The sequence below is a fragment of the Dromiciops gliroides genome, chromosome 3 (genome assembly GCF_019393635.1).
Source record: "Dromiciops gliroides isolate mDroGli1 chromosome 3, mDroGli1.pri, whole genome shotgun sequence".
NCBI classification, from domain to species: Eukaryota; Metazoa; Chordata; class Mammalia; order Microbiotheria; family Microbiotheriidae; genus Dromiciops; species Dromiciops gliroides.
In genome coordinates this window covers 649,630,073-649,647,516 of record NC_057863.1, presented here as the reverse complement: position 1 = coordinate 649,647,516, position 17,444 = coordinate 649,630,073, and the positions used below count along the sequence as shown (strand labels likewise).

The window sequence follows — 17,444 nt, the reverse complement described above, 5'->3', positions numbered from 1 at the left end:
TCTGACATTCCATGTCCCCCCACCCACCCAGAAGCAATGGGGTTAAGTGACTTGCCCAGGGTCACACTGCTCGTAAGGGTCTGAGGGCAGATTTGAATTCAGGTCCTCCTGTACCCAGCCATGGCACTCTATCCACTGCAGCGCCACCTAGCTGCCCCTGACATTCTATGTTCTGAGGCTATCAAAGCCAACTTTATAAAGCCCAGGTCTGACCATGTCACCCTCCCCATCCAAGGAACTCCAGGGCTCTCCATCACCTCCAGGATCAAATAGAAAGCCCTGTTTGGCATCTGAAGCCCTTTCCAAGGTCCTTATGACTTATCCCCATTATCCTCTTGGGTCCAGTGACCCTGGCCTCGTGGTCATCCATCCCATTCTGGGTACTTCTCTGGCTGGCTGGGGCCTGGAATGGCCTCCTCCTTCATCCCTGGCTTTTGGCTTCCTTGAGTCTCAGCTGAAATCCCAGCTTTTTTGGGGGGTGGGGGTGGGGCAATGAGGGTTAAGTGACTTGCCCAGGGTCACACAGCTAGTCAGGGTCAAGTGTCTGAGGCTGGATTTGAACTCAGGTCCTCCTGAATCCATGGCTGGTGTTCTATCCACTCCACCACCTTGCTGCCCCCAATCCCAGCTTCAAAGAGAAACCTCTCCTTAGGTTTCTAACTGGTTTAACATTCATGCCTCCCCTCTGTTTGGTGTTTCCAATTTTTCCTGTATTTATCTTATTTGTACATAGTTGTTCACATGTCATCTCCCCATTGGACTGGGCATCCCTGAGAGCAGGGATGGACTTGCCTTTCCTTGTATCACCAGAGTTTAATACAGTGCAGCTCTGCCACTCTCTGTTTTAAGGTCCCTCCCAGCTCTGATATCCCCTGTTCTAAGAGTCATCCCAGCCCTGCCATTCCCTGTTCTAAGGGTCATCCCAGCCCTGCCATTCCCTGTTCTAAGAGTCATCCCAGCTCTGCCATTCCCTGTTCTAAGAGTCATCCCAGCCCTGCCATTCCCTGTTCTAAGGCTCCTCCCAGCTCATCCATTCCCTGCTCTAAGGGCCTTCCTCGGTCTTGATGTTCAGGTGTTCTCCACAGGTGAGATAACCCAAGTGCTTAGCACTGGGCCTGGCACAGCACAGGTACCTCCTGAGCTGTGACTCTACTCCGTCACTGCTGCTCTCTACTGGGAGAAGCCAAACCCTGATCCCGCCATCTGCAACAAGGATGTGCACTGGTCCTTCTACAAGAGCAGTCGCCATTTCCTGGTGGCCCAGGATGCCAGTGGAAGCCCAGAGAGCAGAGCTGGCCCTCCCTGGCTCTGGTGCCCCCCACCCCTGGGCTCAGGTGCCCCCCCCCGGGTTTAGGTGGCCCTCCCAGCAGGGGCAGAAGAGCACTCTTTCTGCTGCCCCAGAGCCTGAAGGCCCTCAGTTGCAGGAGAGCTAGGAAGGGGCTTAGGTCCTGGGTGGGGCTTCCTGAGCTGGCAGGGAGGGCCATGGAGGGTCTCTGGGCCGGTCTTCTCCACAACCTCCCCTGACCCACAGGGCCCAATTCACTCCCCATGCAAACCAGGCTGGGGCCTGGGGGAGGCCATAATGGTCATCAGAGTTCTCATCTTTTATTTTGGCAAGAAAGGAGACCCCTACCCTTGGCACCCCACAAAAAGCCAGCTCCTGGTTGAGTGCCACCCCAGGGGGTTGCTGGGTCAGAATCCAGCTGAACATCCGTCTGAGGGCAGGGATCAAAGCCTGTGGCAGGAGGCTGTGAGGGCCTGAAGGCCAGAGGTCATGGCATCTAGAAGGGCTGAGGATGAGCCTGGGCCTTGGATCCTGGGGTCTCTTGAGGAAGCACCTCAGTATCCGTGCAGACTTGAAGGAGGTTGGAGATCCCGGAGCAGGAGGAGGCTGGGGTCCCTCGGTGACCTTCGGGGTAGGGGCTGAGGGGAGGGAGGGGTGGGGGGAGAGAGGCTCCCACTGGGGCCATTTGGCACAAAATGAAGGGGGTGGGGGGACAATCTGTGTGGGGTAGGGAAGGGAAGCTGCTGGCCATCAAGGCCTGTTGGGTCCCAGGACTCAGGCTGGGCCAACCCCCACCCCCCAATAACCTCTCTGGGCTGCGTGCGTTTGTGGGCACACATGAAGGGGGTGCCGGCCCTCAGATGGGGGGCACGGACCCAGCACTGGTATGGACGCTGAAGTACTCAGGAAAGCCAGGGTGGGGCCTGTGGATCTGGGGGGCATGGAGCTGGTAAGGGGGCGGCAGGCCCTCCCCACCGGGGGCCGGGGGTGGAGAGGCCGGCTTGGCCGAGGTCACCACCCGGCCCCTTGGAGGCTCTGCTGCCGCTGTCTCCTCCACCTGCTTCCCAGCCTGGGGGGAAGGGGGAGGGTTCAGGGAGGGGAGGGGGATGATCAGTTGCTGGTGGGAACTCACAAGAGGGGAGGATATGGTCCCCAAAGTCTCCTCTCCCCGCTCCCTAGGAAAGCTCCCTTCCCCTCCCCCCACCCCTGGTGGCTCAGTCTGGGGGGGTGAGGAAGCGCCCCTGGCGAGTGGGGAGGGGGGCCAAGTACTCTAAGGGCATGGTTAAGTCATGTGTGATGAATTCAGGGGGTGGGGTCAGGGGCCGAGTGGCCAGGATTGGGGACCGAGGAGGTGGAGGGGGTACCTGGAAGGCTGGGGGAGGGGGCACTCGTGGGGCCGGGGGTGGGGTCCGAAGCAAGGCCAGGACCCAGGATGGGAGGGGTGGGGGTGGGCTCCTGAAGCCTAGGGGTGGGGTCAGGGGGGTCCTGCGTGTGAGGCAGTCAGGGGTCTGTGGGGGCGGGGCGGGGACAGGGGTGAGGTACTCCAGGGGTGGCGCCAGGAGCTGGGATGGGAGAGGGGCATCCTCAGGGCCTGGGACAGGTGCCTGGGTGAGCAGCCAGGTCCTCAGGGGGCGGAGCCAGCTCCCAGGGGGAGTAGCTGGGACCCGGATGGCAGAGCTTACGCTGGCCCCTGATGCTGAAGGGATGGAGAAGAGTTCCGTGAAGTTGGGGACCGAGTCGCTGATGAAAGTCACGTTTCCATAGACATGCTGAGGGAAGGACTTGTCTGACGGGGTCCCTTCTGGCCCGGGTCCCCCAGCTGAGGCAATCTGGGAGGTTCGCACGTGGTAAGGGAAATTCTTGTTGGCAGCTGAGGGCCTCGTCATGATCTGGGAGGGGTGATAGAGAGAAAGATGAGATGACTGGGGGCAGAGGGGGGGTGCAGAGAGATGGAGAACAGAGGGATGGGGGCACAGAGATGGGGAGATAGAAGGATGGGGGCAGAGAAATCGAAGGACAGAGAGATGGGGGCGGGGCAGAAGGATGAGGGACAAAAGCCTGAGTGGACAGAAGGATGAGAGATGGAGAGATGGAGGGCCAGGGAGAAATGACTGGCAGAGGAGACAAGAGCCAGCCTTGAATCTCACTCCCAGCCCAGCCCCATCTGTGTTCTCACCAGGAATACCCCGTGTGCATAGAGGTGAATGCCCAGCTGGATACCATTGACGATCTTCTCGCGAGCCCATTTGGGGATGCCAAAGTTGGCGATGAGAGCCATGACAGGGACCGCAAAGAACCTGGGTGGGGGGAGTGAAGATGGGAGTGAGCCCTGACCTGTGCCCACCTCCCACTCCCGGGCCCCAAGCCCTGGTCCCTAAGGGGCAGGGGAGGAGGGGTCCACCCCTCCCCCAATACAGTGCCCAAGGCCCCTCCTTGGATCAGGGTCTCCCAGGCCAGGCCAGGGCTATGGTCTCACCAGAAGATGTCAGAGGCAGAGAAGGTGCCTGGATTAGGAGAGGTCAGAGGTCAGGAGGGAGGGCTTTGAGCAAAGGTCAGGGAATAGACATTAACAGGAATCAGAGGTCACAGGATCAGAGGGAGCTGGAGCTCTTGGGGGTCAGGTATCAGGGGAGTGGGGAATGGAGGGGTCAGAAAGGGTTGGAGGGGAGGGCTCAGCACTGCTGGCCCAGGCTGCCAAGGTCCAGAGGCTGTAGGAGCCAGGGCTCGGTGGTCTCACCACAACGTGTAGGCAGCAAAGAAGGGCCCGTAGAACGGCTGTTTTTCAGGGAAGTGCCTCAGGGAGACCAGCACGGCATAGCAGAACCACACGTAGGCAGCCACCTGCAGGCCGATCAGCCCATAGCCCGCCGGAGACTCATAGGTGTACAGGACCTGGCCGGGGTCAAAGAACTGGCCCCCAGAGGGAGGGAGCAGGGAGAGAGCCATGAGGCCCCGGGCTACCCTGATGCCCGAGGGCCTTGGCCACTCTCCCAAGGGCACCCCAAAGAGCTCTTGGGCAGACACAGGGACGGGCACCACGAGGGGCAGTCAGAGCCAGGGAGATGAGAAGACCAGACCCAAAACACAAGAGAGAAAAGTGCTCTGGGGGGGACACTGTCCTCACCCCTAAGGAGGAGCACACTGGCCTTGAGGACTTAGAGAGGCAGGGACCGTGGGCAAGCCAGGCCTAGCCATCAGTACTTGTGGAGGGTCCCCTGGGGGCCACGTGCTGGGCAGGCAAAGGTAGAAGCCCCCCACCCATTACACCATTTCTCTGTGGCAAACTGTCCTGACAATGCATCAGAGAAACACAACCCCTCTATGTAGCCCTCTCCCCCAAAATAGATGAGAACTAGAAGCAGAGAAAGCTAGAGATAGAAGGTGCAGCCAGAAAGAGATGAGGCTCTGACCAGAAGGAAGCAGAGAGGAGAGGTGACCAGGAGCCCTGTGGGGCAGAGGCAGAAGCTGCTGGGGGAGGGGAGGGAGAGGAAGGGAGGGCAGGGACAGTGCTTACCTCAGCCTCATAGATAAGGAGAACCACGTGTGTGAGTGTGTACAGTGTCATGTAGACGGAGAGCTTGACAGAGCCCGAATGGCTGATCCGGCCTCTGGGGATGGAGGGAGAAAAGGGTGGGGAGAGAGAAGCAGAGAGAGACAGAGACAAAGAGACAGAGACACAGAGACAAAGAGAGACAGGCAGAGACAGCGAGACAGAGACAGAACAGAGGGGGGAGAGAGAGAGACAGAGAAAGAGAGGGAGGGAGGATGAAGAAGAGGGGGAAGAGGAGGAGAAAGAGAAAGACAGAGACAGAGACAAAGACAGAGAGAGAGGAGAGAAAGAGAAAGGGGGAGGGAGGGAGACAGAAGAATGTGGGGAATGGGGAGGAGACCATCAGGAAAGACGGTGATAGCCAGCCCCCCCCCAAGCCATCTCCCCCACCCAGCACTCCCTTTTGTAAAGGCCTCCACTCCCCACCCCGACCCCGGAGGGGTCCTGTCTGTCCCCGTGCCCAGGCACCGTGTCACGGTGAAGCCTTTTCCCAGCAAGATCAGCATCAGCAGGAAGATGAGGAAGCTGACAGAAAACAGAAGTTTGGCTGAGGGGGAGAGAAAGGGGGGGAGAAGGGGCTCAGGAAGGGTCCCCAAACCCCTGCCCAGGCCCCCGCTGGTGCCCAGCCCGAGCCAGTCTGATCCTCACCCACGATCTTCAGGCTCTCATTGCCGATGCCATTGCTGGCATACTGACCCCAATATATGCAGAAAAACAGGAGGCTGAGGACTAAAGGCCAAAGGCAAGTCAGTCAATGGGCATTTATTAAGCACCTCCTGCATGCTGGGAATACAAGACCATGGGAGAACAGTTTCTGCCCGAGAATCCCAAGGACAGAAGCAGGAGTGGGGGCAGGGTGGAACCCAAGGCCCTGAGCTGGGCATCCTCAAGGACCCGGCATCCTGACCCCCCAGCTCTCACCTTCTACTCCTGCTGCTGCCATGAACATCTTGTAGGTTGTATGAAGCAGCTGTCGACCCTTCAGCAAGTCTGGGGTTGGGGGAGGGGGAGAGGAGTCCATGGGGCACCCCTCCAAATCCACACCATTCTCCAAGGTCTCCCCTCTCCTCCCACCTCTGCTGGGTGACTTACAACCGAAGTAGCAGGAGAGGAGGAAGATGAGGGTGAAGATGAGGAGGAAGGTCATATCTGTCTCCAGGATTCCTGGAAAGAGCAGGGCTCCGTTCAGGCTCAGATGGTTGCCTTCCTCGATCCCCCAGACGCAAGGGGCCTGGGTCTCCAGACTTACCAAACTCATCAGCAGAGAAGTGCCGGGTCCAGAAAGACTTGCCGTTGGTCAGCACCATCTCATACTCCAGCTGCAGCCCATCCCCCTGCAGGGTGGCAGGGGGGCCTGAGCCAGGGGGCCGGCAGGGGTGGGGTGGGCAAGCTGGGGGGGCACGTGTTGGGGCAGGGGGGCCTTACCCCGCACTTGCTGAGGGCGATGTACCACCATCTCTCTCGCACCGAGCGGAAGCTGCGGCCGCTGGAGCAGCTGAGGTAGCGGACGCCCCCCTCTGACACCACCTGCCAAGGGGAAGCCGCAGAATCGAGGGTGAAACCCGCCTCCGCCGCCCCTTGGGAGACGATCCGCCATCTTCGCCACGCGGATCCCGTATGTACCCAATTATATATGTGTCTCCCCAAGTGGAGTGTAAGCACCGTGAAGGAGGGCTGGGACGCCTTTTGCCTTTCCTTAGATCCCTAGCGCTTAGCAGAGTGCCTGGCTCATAGTAGGCGCAGAATAAATGCCTGTTGCCTGAGGGATCTCGGCCTCTCCCAGGCTCCCTCCTCCCATTCTCTCCCCGGGCCCCGCCCCCAAATCTCAGGCCCCGCCCCTCCCTCCCCCAGGTCCTGTACCACTTACTTGACAGCCCGACCAGGGGTACTGGGTAGTGAGGTTGATCACCTGGTTGTTCTCCGGTCGAATCACCGCCTCTTTGGCCAAGCAGTCCTGGGGTACGGAGGGGTAGGGGTGACTGGGCCAGCTCCAAGCTCTGACCTCCTTCCAGCCCGATCCCTCCCCAGCCCGGTCCGTCTTTTACTTTCCCACCTTGTCTTGGGCCTTGTAAACTGCGGGCCACTGGGAAGGGTCATCAAAGTAGAGGAGGATGTTCTCACAGCACTTGGCCTGTGAAGACAGGGATGGGACGGATGGGAAGCGGAACCTCCGGACTTGCCACAGGGAAGGTGTCAGTTGGGAGATTTATATCGGGGACCAAGTTTGGGCCGTCCAACCATCTCATTCAAGTGGGGAAGAAAGCGGCCACAACAGGGGAAGGGCCTTGGCCAAGACCGTGGATAGGGAAACGGCATTTGAATTCGGGTCCTCCGACTCCAAATCCCTTCCAACACAGTTTGAGGGTCTTAGATGGGGATTTGGGGAGAAGGACCTGAGAGTATTTGCCTTGGGCTTTTGGGGAGGGCAAGTCTTACCTCGGGATATCTGAACCTGAAGTCCAGCCGGCCATAATCAGAGAGAAAGCAGAATCTTGTCAGGAATACCCAGTCCTAGAGAAGAAAAAGGGTGAGAGCCTCCCCCGTTTCCCTCAGCACCACTGTCCCCTTGCCCAGTCTGCCCAGCAGCCCTAAGGCTTCTTTCCAGCTGACCCTACATTTCCCCAGAACAGGATCCCATCTCCCTTGCTTTGAGCTCAATATCTTTCCAGACCTGACCCTTAATTCCCCACCCACCCCATCGTTTCCCCAGATCTGACCTCAATAGTATCTCCTTGGCCATGAGTCTTGACCTCGACGTCGCCCTGGCCTCGACAATAGCATCTTCCCAGACCTTATTTCAAGGTCTCCGCGGACCTGACCTCCCTGACCCATACCCCCATATCTGATCCCCTCTTCAGTTTGCAGCCCCCTCCCCCCTCCGCCCCTCGCCGTCTGCTGCTCTCCCCAGGCCGGTCTCTCTTCCAGACTTCCTCCTCCTCCTCCGGCCCCTTCCTTGGCCCCCTCCCCTCTCGCCAGGTACCCTCTTTAGCCCCGCCCCTTTCCAGGCCCCGCCCCTTCTCCCGGCCCCGCCTCCAGGTGGATCGAGCATCTCCGCGGGTCTCGGGGCTAGGGTCTTCGAAGGCTTAGGGCGCAGAGGGGAGGAGGTGGTGATGGAGAAGGGGTCTCCGGGGGGCGGGGCCCAGTGCAGGGCGGCCGGGCTCCAGGGCGGGGGAGGGGCTGGGTTTTAGGGCGGCTCCCGCTAGGGCCCGGGCCCCGGCGCGCTCACCTCTTTGGAGCTGAGGTTGCCCCGCACGTACTTGCCCCGGGCGTAGGGGGGCAGCGGCAGCAGCAGCGGCAGCAGCAGCAGCAGTAGCGCGGGCGCGCGCGGGGGCTCCATCCTGCTCCCGCTCCGGAGACTCCGGCGGGGCCGAGCGCGCGCGCGCCCCCGATTAAAGGGCCGCTGCTGCCGCCGCCGGCCGCCCGGCCCCTCCCCCGGCCTCCCTCCGCCCCGCCTCCCCGCCTCCTCTGCGCGGACCTCCGGGGCTGCTAGGACCGAACTCTCCCCCGTTGCCCATCCCTCTCCGTCGCGGCCCCATCCTCTGCGCCCGTGCTCCTCCCTTTTACCCCCATGCCTCCCAACCCTCTTCCTCCACTCCGGCCTCCGGGGCGATGAGGACTGGACTCCCCCACTCTTCCCATCCCTTTCCTTCGCGGGTCCCATCGCTCCCACCCTTCTTCCTCCACTCCGGCCTGAGGAGCTGCAAGGACGGGCCTCTGCCACTGCGCCCACGCTCCTCCTCTGCGCGTCCATCCCTCCAAACTTCTTCCTCCACTCCGTCTTCTGGGGCTTCGAGGACTCGACTCTCCCATTCCCATCCGCGTGCCCTCACCCCCACTCATCCCTCTTCCTCCACTTTGGCCTCCGGGGCAGAGAGGACCGTACTCTCCCACCGCGCGCCCCTCCCATCCTCATCCTCCTCGCTGGCCTCCGGGCATGTGACGGTGGGACTCTTCCACTTCGCCCGACGCCGCCTCCCCTCCCCACATGACCCCTCTTTTAAGCGGCCGGCCGGATCCCGCCTGTCTCACTCCATCCCTCCACCTTTGCGCCAGTCTTTGAGGCAGCAAGGGTCGGACTCTACCGCTACGCTCCTCCCATCCCTTTTCTGCGCTGCTATCCGGGATTTGGGGGGTCGAGTGGGGGGAAGAGCTTGTTCCCCTAGGCTGTCTTCCCGCCCAGCTCCCTCCTTTGTGGCCCCTGGTCCCTAGTCCCTGCTCCCGATGGGCACCAGATCGGGCCGGACATTTCCAGACATCTAGACCTGGAGTCCAGAGGCCTGCATGCTCATGTGGGCTTTGCCGGTCACTCTTCCCCTGAGGCAGCTGGATTAGATGAACTCTGGTTCCTTCTAACTCTTTTTTTGCCCTCAGAGATCATTTTACTGAGTGGATAATGGAGGCCCACAGGGGAAAGGCTATTCCCAGTCACACACTCCAAGTGGCAGCAGAACCAGGCTTCCAGCCCAGGCCTCACCCCCCCCCCACCCCAGCCCTGGACACCCCAAGTGGTACCGGAGGACCCTCCTCTTGGGAGGAGAGCCTTCCCTGAGGGCCCCTCTGCTGCTTTTTCTGGGTGACACTCCTGCTTTTGGGGAACATGATGGAAGGAACACTTGACTCAGCTGCACACAAGCCCTGGGTTTGAGACCCAGCTCTTCTGCCCACTAGCTGTGCGATTGTGGGCAGGTAACTTAACCTCTCTGTAAAGTGGAGATAACCATCTGGGCCTAGCTGCTTCAGCAGGGGGTGTTGTCAATGGCACCCCCTTACACAAACCACTGCCAACGCCCTCCCTGGCTCTAGAACACAGCACACAGCGCACAGTCCTGGGATGGACTACAGGTCTCCCAGCAGTGCCAGGGACTCAGAAGATGAGCCAAATGGTTTCCCTGATCCAAGTCTCTAGCACAGCTGATTCAGAGACCACAGCCCGCTGCTTCTGGAAGGTCCACTCTGCCTCCAGACTCTGGAGAAGCCACATCTTCCTCTCACATGACATTTACCCTGGCTCACCCTTCTCACCAGGACTAGAGCAAAGGTTTTCTGGGTGGTCTTGGCTTCCGGATCCTCCCACTCCATCCAGGAGCCAGACGACATCATCTTCTTCAAGCACAGGGCCCAAAACATTGCTCCCCTGCTCCACCGTTCAGGACAGTCACCTTTAAAGACCAGGCTGAAATTGAAGGGCTGCTCCCCGGGCCCAATCCCATGGCTGGCTCAGCTTCTGACCTGGGCCCGCTCCCCGGCTCACCAGGCTCGCTCCAGATAGATTTTACAGAACCTCAGCTGGGCCCTGATGGCAGCCCCATTCCACTGCCCCATCCCGCTCTTCAGAGGCACTCTTCCCCCTCTCCCCACCCTCAGCTGAGGCCGTTGGCTGTGAGCTCCCTCTTTCCCTCATCTCACAGCATTCAGATGCCTACCCCCCTCCCCGTGTCACATTAAGATGGCCAAGCGATCTCATTCCATCCTATCTATGCCAACAGGCTGCCCCCTCTCTCACTCCCACTTCTCTTCAATCTCTGACCACTGGTTTCTTCCCTATTGCCTACAAATATGCCCATGTCTTCCCTGTCCTCACATGATCAATCCATCCCCCTTAGTGACAGTCACATTTCTCCTCTTTGTGGACAAACTCCTGGAGAAGGCCATCTGGTATCGATGCCTCCACTTCCTTCTTTTTAACCCCTTACAGTTCGGTGTCTGACCTTATTCCACCAAAGCTATTCTCTCTGAAGTTACCAATGGTCTCTTGGTTGCGAAGTCCAATGGCCTTTTCTCAATCTTCACCTCTCTGCAGCCTTGGACACTGTGGCTCACTCTCTCCTCCTTGAGACTCTCTTCTAGGATTTCCGGACACCTCCTTCCCTCCCTCTCTCCCTCCCTCCCCTGTCTTTTCCCCTTCCTCTCCTTCTGCCTCTCCCTTTCCCTCTGCCCCCTTTCTTTCTCTCCTGGTTCTCCTCCTGCTTGACCACCTCTCTTTCTCCTTTGCTGAATTCTTCTCCACATCATGCCCTTTGACCATAGGTGTTCCTCAGGGCTCTGTCCTGTGCCCACTTCTCCCTCCATAGCACTTCACTGGGTGATCTCATTAGCTCCCATGGATTTAATATCTTTTATGTGTTGACTCTCAGATCTATTTATTCAACCCCAACGTCCAGACTCACATCTTGCAGCTCCAACTACCTATTAGACATCTCAAACTCGATGTCTCATAGACACTTCAAACTCGACATGTCCAAAACTTCCTGCCCAAACCTTTCTCCCTGCCCCCCTCCTCACTATCATAATAGAAGGCAGCACCATCCTCCCATCATTCAGGCTCCCAGCCCATGAGTCAACCCGTACACCTCACTCTTATCCCCCCCCCCATCCAGGCTGTTGGCAAAGCCTGCTGGTGTCACTTTTGAAGCATCTCCCAAATATACCCCCTACTTTCCTCTGACATTGTCTTCTCCTCTCCCCCAGACTACTGTAATAGCTGCTGGCCGGGGGTGGGGGTGGGTCTGCCCACCTCAAGGCTCTCCCCACTCCTGTCTATTGTCCATGGTCTGACCATATCACCGCCTTCCAGGGGCTCCCTACTGTCTCTAGGATCAAATACAAAACCCTGTTTGGCATTCAAAGCCCTTCAGAACCCAGCTCCCTCCTACCTTTCAAACCTTCTCGGACCTTACTCCCCAACGGGTACTCTTTGATCCTGTGACCTGGGACTCCTGTCTCTCAGAACTAAGCATCCTCCCTGCCCTCCCCCCTCCATGCCTGGCAAGACTCTCCCCTGCTCCCATCATTGGCTTTCCTGAAGCCCCAGATAAAATCCCACCCTTGGCAAGAGGCCTCTCCTGATGCCCTCCAATGATTGCCCCAATTTATCCTGCCATGGCTGGTGTGTATGCAGTTAGCCTCTGAGCTCCTAGAGGGCTAGGCCTGTCTTTTGCCTTCCTCTGTATCTACTGTGGCCGGCATACAGAAGGTGCCTAATAACTGCTTATTCACTGACTGACCTTAGGCACACCCCTGGCCCCCTGCCCACCATATTCAAGCCAAATTTAGCACCCCTGCTTGGCACAGCCCATGGAAATCAAGATTGCTGCCAGCCTCAGCCCCATAGCTGGCTCGGGACCTCTAGGATTCAGTGCCTTGAGGGTGTTTTCTGGCCCTTTGCCATCTCACTCCAGCCCCATTTCAGATGTTCTCCTTCACCCAGCCGTGCCCTAGCCAAAGGACATGTTGGCTCTTGTCCCCCACTCCTTATTCCATCTTCTCTTCCCCCTTAGAACACCAAGAGTCCCTCGAGGGGACCCGTGTCCCGGTCCTGACCCTACACTGACTTGTGTGCTCACTGTGTGCCCCAGGACACCAAAAGCTCCTGGGTATGGGCATGCTGGCATTGTCATCTTTCCATCACCAGGGCCTTGCATGGACGGGGTGAGCTCTTCATACATTTTTATTGAAAGTACTGAACATGAAAGCACCAAGAGGGAATGCGAGCTAATTCTCCCCCTGTGTGCTGCCATCCCCCCAAAATGAGAAAAGTCTCAACAGGGTCCTTTCTGGAGGGGCAGATGGGGGGGGGCTCCAGCTTTCAGTAGAGTCGCATTCGGGGGAAGGTCCAGGGCTCTGGGCTGCTCCTGGACACAAACCAGGGCAGTCCAGGCATTGGGGCTGGGGGGCTGGGGCTCCAGTCCAGGGCCTCAGAGTTGGGGAAGCAAGCAGGTGGGTGGGCAGCCCCCCCAGCCCCCCACTGCCAGGGGGGGGCACATGTAGGTGGGGTGGCAGGCAGCCAGATGCTCTTCAAGACATCAAATGAAGTCTGGGGGCCCCAGGTCGTCTCTCCACGCTCAGGTCCAAGGGGCGGGGGAGGGGGTGAGGGTGAGGGCACCCACGGGTCCGGGGGCAGCACCAGACTCTGTGGGCAGGAATGTAGGCAAAGACAGTGGGCATATGGCAACCTGCCTGGCCTAGCCTCTCCCTTCAAACACTTTAGTCAGTAACCCCCATGTCCCTGGGGTGAGAAGGTCTTACCTTCTCGGTGGAAGGTGGGCTTGGGGTGGCTCCCAAGGTAAATACAAGTTCCCATTTTCCCTTCCTCCTCCTCCTCCTCCTGTTCTCTGCCAGGGCCTGCTGATCAGGGGGCTCTCGACCACGGGGCACCATTCTCCACTCCTCTAGGCTCCCAGGCTCTGACTCTGCCAGGAAGAACAAGTGTAAAGCAGCTGCGCCCCCCCCACCCCCCCAGCAGAAATGGGAGACGTCCCAGGCCAGGGGGCTAAATGGTGAGTCCCTGGGTGGCTAGGCATGGCCATGAGGGAGTAGGCTGAGCAGGGGGTGACGAGGCTCATCCTCACCTGGTCTCTGTTCCCTCAGGCCCCTAAGGACCTGGCTGAGGTCAGGCAGCTCCCCGTACTGGGCCAGCAGGGCCCCAATGATCTCAGCTCGGGCCTCCTGGACCAGACTGCGCCTGGGAAAGGCCCCAGGGAGATGCAGTTGAACTTGAAGCTCCTCCAACAGTGTTCGAGGGCTGGGGGGTCCTGGGGTGGGTGCCCCGGGAGCTTCATTCTCTTTGCCACTGGGTGGTAGTGGGGTGGGCTCCTCTTCCCAGGCGGGGGGCTGCGGCTGGGGGGTCGGCGCTGCCGAGGCGGGAGCGGGGTCTGGAGCCTCCCCAGGCGGGGGGCTGCTCGCCTCCTCAGCCAGGCCACTCAGCAGCCGGTCCACATTCAGGGACTTCACCTCGTTGCCCAGGAGGCCCCGGTGTGGCCGGCTCAGCCGGCCCTGGGTGATGACTACGGGCTGGGGCGCAAGGGGGCACAGAGCCGGGTCCCTGTGGGTCAGCGAGCACCGAGGCCGAGCCCGGGGGGCCTGCAGGCCCCCAGCACCAGGGCCTCTGGCGGCCCTTGCCTGGTTCCGCTCCCGCTTGGTCCTCCGGTGCCGGACGCGAGCTGACCGGTCAGCCGGCTGCACTGGTCGGGGGGCCAGCCCCCGGTGCTCCATGGCAGCCTGTGACAGAGCAGGAGGACAGCATGCTCATGGAGATGGGAATCTCCGGACCCCCCCTTATCTGTCTGGGGACGTGGGGAGGGCTGAAGCAGGCAGTAGCAGGGGAGATCCCATAGGGCAGGGTCTATCAGAGCTGGGGGGGCCGAGGTCAAAGGCAAAGGTGGCAGGCCCGGGAGGGGATTAGAGGTTGGGGATGGGGGGTTGAGGGTGAAAGGTCAGGGGGAAGGGAAAAGTTCACGTTCAGGAATGGGGTGAGGAGAGTCAGCGGTTAGGGATCAGACAAGAAGAGGTTAGAGCTCAGGGATGGAGGAGGTCAGAATTTGGGGGTGTTGGAGGTCGGGCGTCCGGGGTCAGAGGGGAGAGTCGGAGCTGGGGGCCAAGGACAAGGGAGAAGGTCAGGGTTTGGGGGTGGGGGGAAGGCCAAGGGGGAAGTTTCAGAGGGCAGGGGTTACTGCCGCGGCTCTTCCCCACCCCACAGGCCGTTCCTACCTCCCCAACCGACCCCCCTCCCCCTCCACGTGACCCTGAGGGGGGGAGGGGCCGCTCTCCCGCCCCCGCCAGATGCTCGAGCCCCTCAGCCCTTGCCTCGTGCCTCCGAAGCGCCGCATCCCCACTCTGGGGCCCATAGGTGTGCACAGGGGCGGGACCCGGGGCGGAGCTGTGGGCGCGCAGGCGCAGTGAGGGGGCAGGCGAGCACTGGAAGCACGAGCCCTAGGTCAGCTGAGCAGCCTGACTGCCCCATCCCTAGCTCCCTTGGGGGTGGGGCCTAGGATTGGTTCCACCGCTAGCCTTGGCCTGCCTCCTCCTGCACCGATTGGCCCAGAGGGAGGCCCTCCCCCCTCCTAAGGAGGGAGTGGGAAGGAGCGTGGGCGGAGGCCTGGCCCCAGCAAGCCCGAGAGGGAGGGCGGGAGGGGATTCTCTCCTCCTTTCCTTCCTCCCACCGGGCTTTAGGCGATGCCTCCTGGAAAGGGTGGAGGCCGCTAGGGGGCGCAGGGCGCAGAACTCAGTGCGAATCCTACCAAAGGCACTGCCCAGCGGCGTGAGCCTGTGCAAATCACTCACCTCTCTGGGCCTCAGCTTCCTCCGGAAAATAGGACTTGGGAACGACACTTGCCTCCCAGGGTGGCTGGGAGGCTCCCTCCAATGAGATATCACGTGTAAAGGCTTTGCAAGCTTTGAAGAATCATAGCAATGGAGTAAAAATGAGATAATGGGTGTAGCATTAATAATAAACAATATCCGACGAGGTAACTAATTAATATCAAATGAGCTAACATGCACTTATTCTCTCTCTCTTTTTTTTTTCCCTTTTTCAGGGCAATGAGGGTTAAGTGACTTCCCCAGAGTCACACAGCTAGTGAGCGCCAAGTGTCTGAGGCCAGATTTGAATCCAGGGCTAGTGCTTTATCCACTGTGCCACCTAGCTGCCCCCAACACTTATTCTCATTACCTTGGTCAAGTCATTTTTCCTCTGTAAACATGGAAACCTTTGCTCCTCTAAAGCCTGAGGACACCCACCAGGCTTTGGTTTTTTTGGAGATTACGGGACCCCATGATCTCAAAGAATATCAGTCTTTAAAAGATGGGTTTGGTTTAGCTTGGTATCTTTAAAATCACTGTCCAATTTTTCAAATGCAATCCAGCCAGCTTTCTTCCTCTTCTTTATCCTTGAGGGCAGGACTGTCCTTTGGTTTTCTTTGTACAATGCCCATCACATAGTAGGTGCTTAATAAATTCTGTTTGATTGAGCCTTACTCATTGTTCACCTTCAGAATCTGTCCCCATACAAAATGCGTCCTGATGGACCAGCTCTATGAGCTATCCCTCCAACTCTGTTTGAGACTAGATAACAGGAATGCTTTACCCTCTTCATATTCCTTGTGTGGATAATTCGGCTGAACTCCCCTGAGTGAATATGAATCTTGTATAGAAATCAATGGGCTGTCTGCCAGACTGGATGCAATTAGCACAAATGGATTCCATCACTCAGCAAGCATTTAGGAAGCCCCTCTAGGTCAGGTGCTGTCCAAGGTGCTGAGATACAAAGCCAAACATAGATCAGTCCTTGCTCTCACGGAGCTTATAATCAGGGAGTGTAGAGAATCCCTCTTGCATTTGAGCTCTGACCAAGATGTCCTGCATGATAACTACAAACAACTTTCTAGAACATACACTACCCCATTCTATTCTTTGCTTCATATTAATCATTGAAAGGTCATGGAACAGAATTATCTTTGTGCTTGGGTCTGACCCACAATCACGTGTTATTCGAATATATGAGTGGAGGAAACCATTAAAGCAGACTTTTGCTCTTGCATTTTTGTTGTCCAGTCCATGAGTCACGTCAGACCCTTTTGGACCCCATTTGGGTAAGATACTGGCAAAGATACTGGCAAAGATACTGGAGTGGTTTTGCCATTTCCTTTCCCAGGTCATTTTACAGAAGAGGAAACTGAGGCAAACAGGGTGAAATGACTTGCCCTTACCCAGGGTCACACAGCTAATAAGTGTCTGAGGCCAGACTTGAACTCAGGTCCTTCTGACTCCAGGCCTAGCTCTCAATCCTTTGTGTCACCTAGCTGCCTGTTGGTCTACCATATCCTTAGTCTTCTTTTTTTTCTTTTTCTTTTGGGGGGGGCATGAGTGTTAAGTGACTTGCTCAGGGTCACACAGCTAGTAAGTGTCAAGAGTCTGAGGCTGGTTTGAACTCAGGTCCTCCTGAATCCAGGGCCAGTGATTTATACACTGCGCCACCTAGCTGTGGTCTACCATATCCCAAGCTTTTTTGTAGTCAACAATAAATAAAAGAGCAATCTTGTAATTTTTACATTTTTCAAACTGTTGTGTGACCATAAAGATGTGATCCATTGTAGAGTGTAATTAGTGAAAACCTGCCTGTTCCCTTCTCATGCCTTGACAATATGTGTTGTTTATTCCCATACAAAAGTGAGGAAGGGGCCATTAATTTTTTTTTTTTTGCGGGGCAATGAGGATTAAGTGACTTGCCCAGGATCACACAGCTAGTAAGTGTCAAGTGTCCGAATCTGGATTTGAACTCAGGTCCTCCAGAATCCAGGGCCGGTGCTTTATTCACTGTGCCACCTAGCTGCCAGTGAAAACTGTATTTCAATATAATTGGTTTTCTTTGTCATTTAATGTACTTAATGCATTTAAAAGCATGATTCTAATCATATAGCCAATATTCTCTGACTAGGCTGCTACACCTCCCACTCAGGGTTTTCAGGGCAGTGTGAGGGATTCAGAGGGTCTCTTCTCTAATACCACTGGCTGCAGCCCCCACCAGTCTTGTCTTCCCCCACCCTCCACTGTTAGGTACCAGTGAATAGTGCCCCATCTCTACTTAATTACACTTTGTGCAGCTCTAGCTCACTTATATAAACCCATTTAGTGGATAGAGCACCAGCCCTGAATTCAGGAGGACCTCAGTTCAAATCTGACTTCAGACACTTGACACTAGCTGTGTGACCCTGGGCAAGTCACTTAACCCTCATTGCCCTGCAAAAAAAAAATGCTAGTTATTGTTATCCTCCTTTTGTAGTAAACAGGATTACTTTTATAAGATTATTTGTTGTGGTTGGTCCCAGAGGTCAG

At 57.7% G+C, this 17,444-nt stretch overlaps 2 protein-coding genes across 3 annotated transcripts; both read right to left on the bottom strand.

Moving 5' to 3' along the window:
• Positions 1-1,595: 1,595 nt before the first annotated feature.
• Positions 1,596-8,207, bottom strand: TMEM145 (transmembrane protein 145). 2 transcript variants are annotated; one of them, XM_043990658.1, is made up of 15 exons: positions 8,062-8,207; positions 7,272-7,346; positions 6,889-6,966; positions 6,703-6,789; positions 6,261-6,362; positions 6,085-6,169; positions 5,928-5,999; positions 5,757-5,825; positions 5,484-5,564; positions 5,304-5,382; positions 4,800-4,893; positions 4,023-4,195; positions 3,462-3,582; positions 2,968-3,174; positions 1,596-1,923 (listed from the first exon to the last, which is right to left on the bottom strand). In XM_043990658.1, the coding sequence occupies exons 1-15, from the start codon at positions 8,170-8,172 to the stop codon at positions 1,840-1,842; spliced, it is 1,518 nt and encodes a 505-aa protein (XP_043846593.1). In that variant the 5' UTR covers positions 8,173-8,207; the 3' UTR covers positions 1,596-1,839. The 2 variants fall into 2 exon arrangements, with proteins under 2 accessions (XP_043846593.1, XP_043846592.1); XM_043990657.1 differs by lacking the exon at positions 1,596-1,923 and adding an exon at positions 1,930-2,354.
• Positions 8,208-12,419: 4,212 nt separating this feature from the next.
• Positions 12,420-14,445, bottom strand: PRR19 (proline rich 19). Its single transcript, XM_043991236.1, has 4 exons — positions 14,322-14,445; positions 13,184-13,832; positions 12,861-13,024; positions 12,420-12,744 (listed from the first exon to the last, which is right to left on the bottom strand). Exons 2-4 carry the CDS (start codon positions 13,824-13,826, stop codon positions 12,421-12,423), a joined length of 1,131 nt encoding a protein of 376 aa, XP_043847171.1. The 5' UTR covers positions 13,827-13,832; positions 14,322-14,445; the 3' UTR covers position 12,420.
• Between the last annotated feature and the right edge of the window lie 2,999 nt (positions 14,446-17,444).

Bases quoted from the DNA above. Each gene is read 5' to 3' on its own strand.
- TMEM145 (XM_043990657.1), bottom strand. From the start codon at position 8,172: ATGGAGCCCCCGCGCGCGCCCGCGCTACTGCTGCTGCTGCTGCCGCTG. The intron at 6,170-6,260 runs GTAAGGCCCCCC...GCCACCCTGCAG, and splicing joins TCGCCCTCAGCAAGTGCGGG to GGGGATGGGCTGCAGCTGGA. The intron at 6,000-6,084 runs GTAAGTCTGGAG...TGCTCTTTCCAG, and splicing joins CTTCTCTGCTGATGAGTTTG to GAATCCTGGAGACAGATATG.
- PRR19 (XM_043991236.1), bottom strand. From the start codon at position 13,826: ATGGAGCACCGGGGGCTGGCCCCCCGACCAGTGCAGCCGGCTGACCGG. The intron at 13,025-13,183 runs GTGAGGATGAGC...TCTTCCTGGCAG, and splicing joins CCTGAGGGAACAGAGACCAG to AGTCAGAGCCTGGGAGCCTA. The intron at 12,745-12,860 runs GTAAGACCTTCT...TCCTGCCCACAG, and splicing joins GCCCACCTTCCACCGAGAAG to AGTCTGGTGCTGCCCCCGGA.